Here is a 6558-nt window from a genome sequence, read left to right as displayed (position 1 = left end):
CTCACTCACACACTGCTGCTATGCATAGTTTCAACAAGCAACTATACCTTGCTTCTTCTACTTCTTCTACAGGTAACAAGTTACTTTGAACAAACATCTTTAAACAAAACTAAACAATTTAAATAAACAAGTTAGGACTAAACATAGCCCCCACCCTTGAACGATCTAGTTTAAGATACACACAAAAATGAATTAGTAATATTTGAAATGACATATAAAAAGTAAAACGGTAAATGAAAAATGTCTTTCAATCAAATGGCAATGGGGATACTTTCACAACTGGTCTTTTGTAAACTCCCTCTGAGGTCTTTACAGTCACTGCACGTACAACGTTATCGCTTCCAGGATGAATATTTACAATACGTCCCAACTTCCATTTTAAAGGAGGTAAGTTATCTTCCACAAGTAAAACTAAATCACCTTCCTTCACGTTGTTGTTTCTTTTCCACCACTTTGGACGCTGTTGTAACATAGAGATATATTCTACACTCCACCTCTTCCAGAAGTTTTGCTGAAGTCGTTGCACGGATTGCCATCTTGACAGTCGATTAAGTTTCTTTTCTGTATAATCTGGTTCAGGTATTGCCAACATTGGAACTCCAATGAGAAAATGTCCTGGAGTTAGGCTACACAAATCATTCGGGTCTGAAGACAAAGGGGTAAGTGGCCGTGAATTCAGGCACGCTTCAATTTGACACAACACGGTTGACATTTCTTCAAAATTTAACACAGCATTGCCTACTATTCTTTTCAGATGATACTTCACGGATTTGATTCCGGCTTCCCACAATCCGCCAAAATGTGGTGCATGAGGTACATTAAAATGCCACTGTATGCATTCCTTGCTAAGATAATCTGTGACACAAATATTATGATGATCAGATTTTAGCAACTTAACAAAATCTTTTAGCTCTTTGTTAGCTTTGACGAATGTTGTGGAACAGTCACTAAATATATCTGTTGGTTTTCCCCTACGAGCAACAAATCTTCTTAGAGCAGCTAAGAACGCTTCAGTTGTACAGTCACTCACAATTTCTAAATGGATTGCGTGAGTAGTAAAACATACAAATAATGCTACATATGCCTTGTAAGTTGTTCGCCCTCTGCCTTTAATTGCTTTGAGATGAATTGGCCCACAATAATCTATTCCTGAACGACTAAACGGCCGACTAGGATTTACTCTTGAAGCAGGTAAATCTCCCATAAGCTGTTCTACCGTTAACTTTTTATGGCGATGACATGTCACACATTTCCGAAGTAATTTGCGAACAAAATCTCTTCCGTTTATAATCCAAAATGTCTGTTGTAAAGAAGATAATACCAGTCTTGGTCCACCATGCAAACACAATTTGTGTTCATTCCACACAATTAATTCTGTTAAATGGCTATCCCTTGGAAGTAAAATGGGATGCCTTCGATCTTCTGAAACATTAGCATTTTTAAGTCGACCTCCCACACGTAAAATACCTTTATCATCGACAAATGGGTTCAAGCAAAGCAATCGATTTTTGGAAGGTAATGATATTCCGTTTTTCAGGTACTCAATTTCTGATACAAATGACCCTTGTTGAATAATCTTTATCAGACACATCAAGGCATTAGAAAGTTCTGTCACTGTACGTGGACCTGTATGCTTGTTTCCTTGCGACACACGACAATTATTACTAAAGCGCTTACAATATGCAACAGTTCGCTCAAGTTTCACCAACGATGAACAATTGTCAATAATGGAGGTATCAACATGAACATGCATACAAACTATATGTTTTCTTTCCTCTTGGTTGACTAACCTTGAATCCACTGTATATTCATTACACTCTGGGAGAATGGGGTTTTTGAGCCACTCTGGGCCTGAGAACCATAAGTGATGTACAAGTAAGGCAGAAGGTAATAAACCTCGAGAACCACAGTCTGCTGGATTATTCTTTGAATCCACTTTGAGCCACTTCACTGATGGCAAAAGAGTTTGAATCTTTGCTACACGATTCGCGACAAACACTTTCCATCTGCTTGAATCTGAATTCAGCCACGATAACACAACAGTAGAGTCAGAATAGGCAATTACATCATGCACTTCCAAACGTAATGAATTTAATATGAGATTCATCATTTTAGCTAATAGCAAGGCACCACAGAGCTCTAATCGGGGCAAGGACACTTGTTTGATTGGAGCAACCTTCGTTTTTCCCATAACAATGTTCACACTCACTTGGCCGTCTTGAGATACAGACCTCATATACACCACTTCACAATAGGCTTTTTCGGAAGAATCACAGAATCCTATTAACTCTCTTCTCGTTGCTTGAGTGATAGTGATACACCTGTTGATTTTGATGTTTTTCAATAAAGAAAGCTCTGAGTAGTAATTCCTCCATTTCCTCAAAATCCATTCAGGAACTGGACTGTCCCATTCTAAATTTAATTTCCAAATTTCTTGCAATAATATTTTTGCGATAATAGTAGTTGGAGAAATCAAACCTAATGGATCGAACACCTTTGCACTTTCTGATAAAATGTTACGCTTAGTTACAACTGACTTAACTGACACAAGATTGACATTATACGAAAATACATCATTTGATGGATACCACTGAATTCCTAACGTTTTCACTGAATTACTACTATCAAAGTCTAAACTACTCGTCGCTTGTTTCAAATGAGAGGGTACGGAATCCAAAACGTTGGGACTGTTGGACGCCCATTTTCTCAGTTCAAAATCTCCTTTCTGCAATAATGCACTGAGTTGTTCTTGTAACTGATTTGCTTCACTAACTGAGTTGGCACCACTGATTAAGTCATCAACAAAAAAGTCTTGCATTACTACAGCTGCTGCAAGAGGAAATGATTCTTCTTCATATTTCGCTAATTGTTGCAAACTTTTCACCGCTAAATATGGTGCTGAAGCTGTACCATAAGTTACCGTTACAAGCCTGTAATCTTTGATCGGAAGATTAGATTTTTCACGCCACACAATTCGCTGGAAGTCTGTATGTTCTGGTTGGATTCTCACCTGTCTATACATTTTCTCAATATCAGCAGTTAATGCCACATTATGTTGTCTAAAACGCACAAGTAATGGAATTAAGTCACACTGCAACCTAGGTCCGACAAGTAACTTATCATTCAATGACACATTAGATGAAGTTTTACAACTACCATCAAAAACTACTCTCAGTTTTGTTGTAGAACTAGAATCTTTCAATACTGCGTGATGAGGTAAATAACACACTTCACTATTTGGTTTCAGTATTTCACTTTCTGGAATAATCTCCATATGCCCAAGTACCTCATACTCGTGCATAAAATCTACATATAATTGACGCATTTTAGGCCTCTTCTTCAAACGACTTTCTACTTGCTTAAAGCGTTTAATTGCCACTTCACGTGACTCACCAAGTCTTGCACTGTTGTCGCGAAATGGTAACTGCACATGGAACCTACCTGTCTCATCTCTTTGATGGGTCTTCTCGAAATAAATTTCACACTGCTTTTCTTCTGACGACATTATTTTTTGTGTAGGAATATCTTCCAATTCCCAAAATTGTTGCAAAATTCTTTCACTGTTGCACTGGATATGATATGTTGACGCTGTGAATTCTTTACGTCGCATTTCGTAGTCGCCAATAGAACCAAACAACACCCATCCTAATTTGGTATTCACTGCTACGGGAGAACCATTAACACCACTACACACACCCGCCAATAGCAATTGAGGGTAAATATCTGCACCCAATAACAGATCGATTCTGTCAGGAACATTAAAATTCGGATCTGCTAATGTTAACTTGTTAACATGAGACCACTGCTTGCTTTTATGAATATACCGTTTTGGTAGCATACCTGTTACCTGTGGCAACACTAACGCTTCTATAGAAAATTCTGATTTAACATCATAACTTGATGTAAACACAATATTAACAACACCTTTTGCCCGAGCAACATTACTGGAACTCAGTCCCGAAACATGTACATACACAGGCTGTTTTTGTAAACCAAGCTGTTGTGAGCAGTTTTCTGACACAAAGCTTTTTTCACTGGCTGAATCTAACAAGGCTCTCACAGGTTGTAAATTACCATATGAATCCTTCACCATCACTACTGCAGTTTGTAATAACACTGCATGTTGCACAATAGTTTCACTTGAAAAATAAGTCCCCACTGAAACACCTGAGTTCTGTTTATTTGGAAAATGAAGTAAAGTATGATGACGTTTGCCACACTCACGACACGATGCTGATTTGCAACTGGACAGTTTATGATTAGATTGTAAGCAATTAAAGCATAATGCCTTGTTTTTCACTAAGGAATGACGTTCGTCAACTGACAGCGAAAGAAAGTCATCACATTTATGCAAAGGATGATTTTTGCTTTTGCACTGGCAACACGAAAATTGAGCTGAAGCATGAAGCGCTATTGTTGATTTTTTATTACTCTTGTTTGGCTCACTGGGTGGGATTGATTTTGCATTGGAAGTGCTACTTGCTAATGCGCGACACCTATGATCTATGAATTTCACCAATTGGTCAAATGTTGGTAGTTCACTGTCTGACAATGAAAGTTCCCACTGTCTTTTTGTTTCACTGTCTAGCTTCTCTGTTATATGAAATATAAGCAAAGGATCCCATTCGTTTACTTTTATGTCCAACACTGATAACGATCGCACACACTCAACACTTGTATCCAACAACCGACGCAACGCGCCAGCTGATTCTTGCTGCACTTGACCTTGACTTACAAACCGCCGCAAGATAGACGTGACTAATTCTCGTTTATTTTGATACCTTAAATTTAACAGGTCCCAAGCTTCTTTATAGTTATCGTCAGTTATTTGTATAGATTGAATAAGTGTTGCTGCTTCACCTTGCAGACTAGTTTTTAAGTACTGAAGTTTTTGTGCACCCGTCAATTTTTCATTATTATGCACTGCTGCGATAAACTTCACGTTTATCGCAGCCAATCATTTAAGTTCCCACTAAAGCATGGCCACTGCAATTTTGGAAGTCGAATTTCTGTTGTGTTTTTTTGATTATTCGCATCACTAGAAGAAGCGTGAGATATTTTACCCTGCACTTCCACTAATTTCACGTTAAGCTTTGTAAGTCTATCTTCAATAGCAGCAAGCTCTTCTTCTTGCACCAAATAAATTTCTTCTTCGGCACACAAGTTACTGGCTAGAAACAAAAGCTCATTTGTTTCACGTGACAGTTCACTCACTTTGTTTTTGTAGACCTTAACTACACTAATATCTTCCTGTTCTGTGATATTGTTTATGCAGTTTTCAGCACGAGTGACCTTGCCTTTTAAAACACGCTTTCGGGAATTGTAAGCTTCCATTGTCGCCCACACATTTTTTTTTCTTTCTTGTTAACACACAAGTCCTAGCACGTAGGTCACATAAAACACATAAACACGTATTAACATCCGGCCCGGAGGACCAAATCTTTATGATGGACTGTATCACACAAACGCTGGTTCGTTCTTTAATAATTCGGTTTAATAATATTGTTAATATTTCTTACAATTCCCGAGTTAAAATAAAATGCACATTGAACACTACGATGCTGCAGCTTTAGGATACGCGCTCACTCACACACTGCTGCTATGCACAGTTTCAACAAGCAACTATACCTTGCTTCTTCTTCTTCTACTACAGGTAATAAGTTACTTTGAACAAACATCTTTAAACAAAACTAAACAATTTAAATAAACAAGTTAGGACTAAACATTGATGTTTGCATTTCCAACTCCTTCATTGGATTCCGTTCCATACTGTTTCCTCTGTCCGAATCGTATGTTCACTTGTTTATGGTGAATTCGATCTTTCTCCGCACCGAAACGCAAGATTTTTAACTCCGCTATAGCATATCCTCTGCCTTTTCATATTTGGATACCATCTTGAGTCACGTGATTACAAGTGGAAGTGTGAATAAGTAGTGTAGTTAGAACGAAACTTTAAACTTTCCAAGCCTCAACCAAAAGTTGAATATTCATAATCGTAAGAGTTGCATTGTTATTAATGAGATTTTACGTGGCTAAGTGGTTAGCGTACACGTGTGGGAGACTCGAGTTCGATTCCCAGCGGTAGCTAATGTGGTTTAGATTCCACGTTAATTAGTAGGCCCCGTCTCATATAACCTTGCTGCTGAACGGGACTTTAAACTCAAAATCAACTCAACTCAATTACATCGTTATTAAGTCTTAGTGTTATGTAGGACTTTATGTGTTCTCTGTACACACAATGATGTCAAAAGATTTTAAGAAGTGAGATTTATCGAACATCCTTATCATAATCGGACAAGTCTTTTACGTCAGTCTATGCGTAACGCTTATATGCAAAGTTCAAAACAATTAAAAGGTTCGTGTTGCATAAGCATCTAGACAAAAAGTATCTAAATAATCTTAATCCTTATTATAAAAAGTAAGACTTCTCAGTCTGGTAGCCACACTAATTTCAAAAACGTTCATAATCAGGCTAATAATTGGCACTAGCTGCGCTACCAAAAGGTGTCGCTAGCGTGCAAGCAACTTGTAGACAGGCTGTCTTTCCGCCCTCTCAGT

At 37.9% G+C, this 6558-nt stretch overlaps 1 protein-coding gene across 1 annotated transcript; it reads right to left on the bottom strand.

The window, feature by feature from the left end:
- Positions 1-247: 247 nt before the first annotated feature.
- On the bottom strand, positions 248-5334 carry LOC145685107 (uncharacterized). Its single transcript, XM_081757452.1, has 2 exons — positions 5064-5334; positions 248-4923 (listed from the first exon to the last, which is right to left on the bottom strand). The coding sequence occupies exons 1-2, from the start codon at positions 5332-5334 to the stop codon at positions 248-250; spliced, it is 4947 nt and encodes a 1648-aa protein (XP_081613578.1).
- Positions 5335-6558: the final 1224 nt, after the last annotated feature.

Source organism: Thermobia domestica, chromosome 5, assembly GCF_964235325.1.
Source record: "Thermobia domestica chromosome 5, izTheDome1.hap1.1, whole genome shotgun sequence".
Classification (NCBI taxonomy): domain Eukaryota; kingdom Metazoa; phylum Arthropoda; class Insecta; order Zygentoma; family Lepismatidae; genus Thermobia; species Thermobia domestica.
Note: the sequence above shows the minus strand (reverse complement) of the source record. Positions and strands in the feature narration are given on the sequence as shown.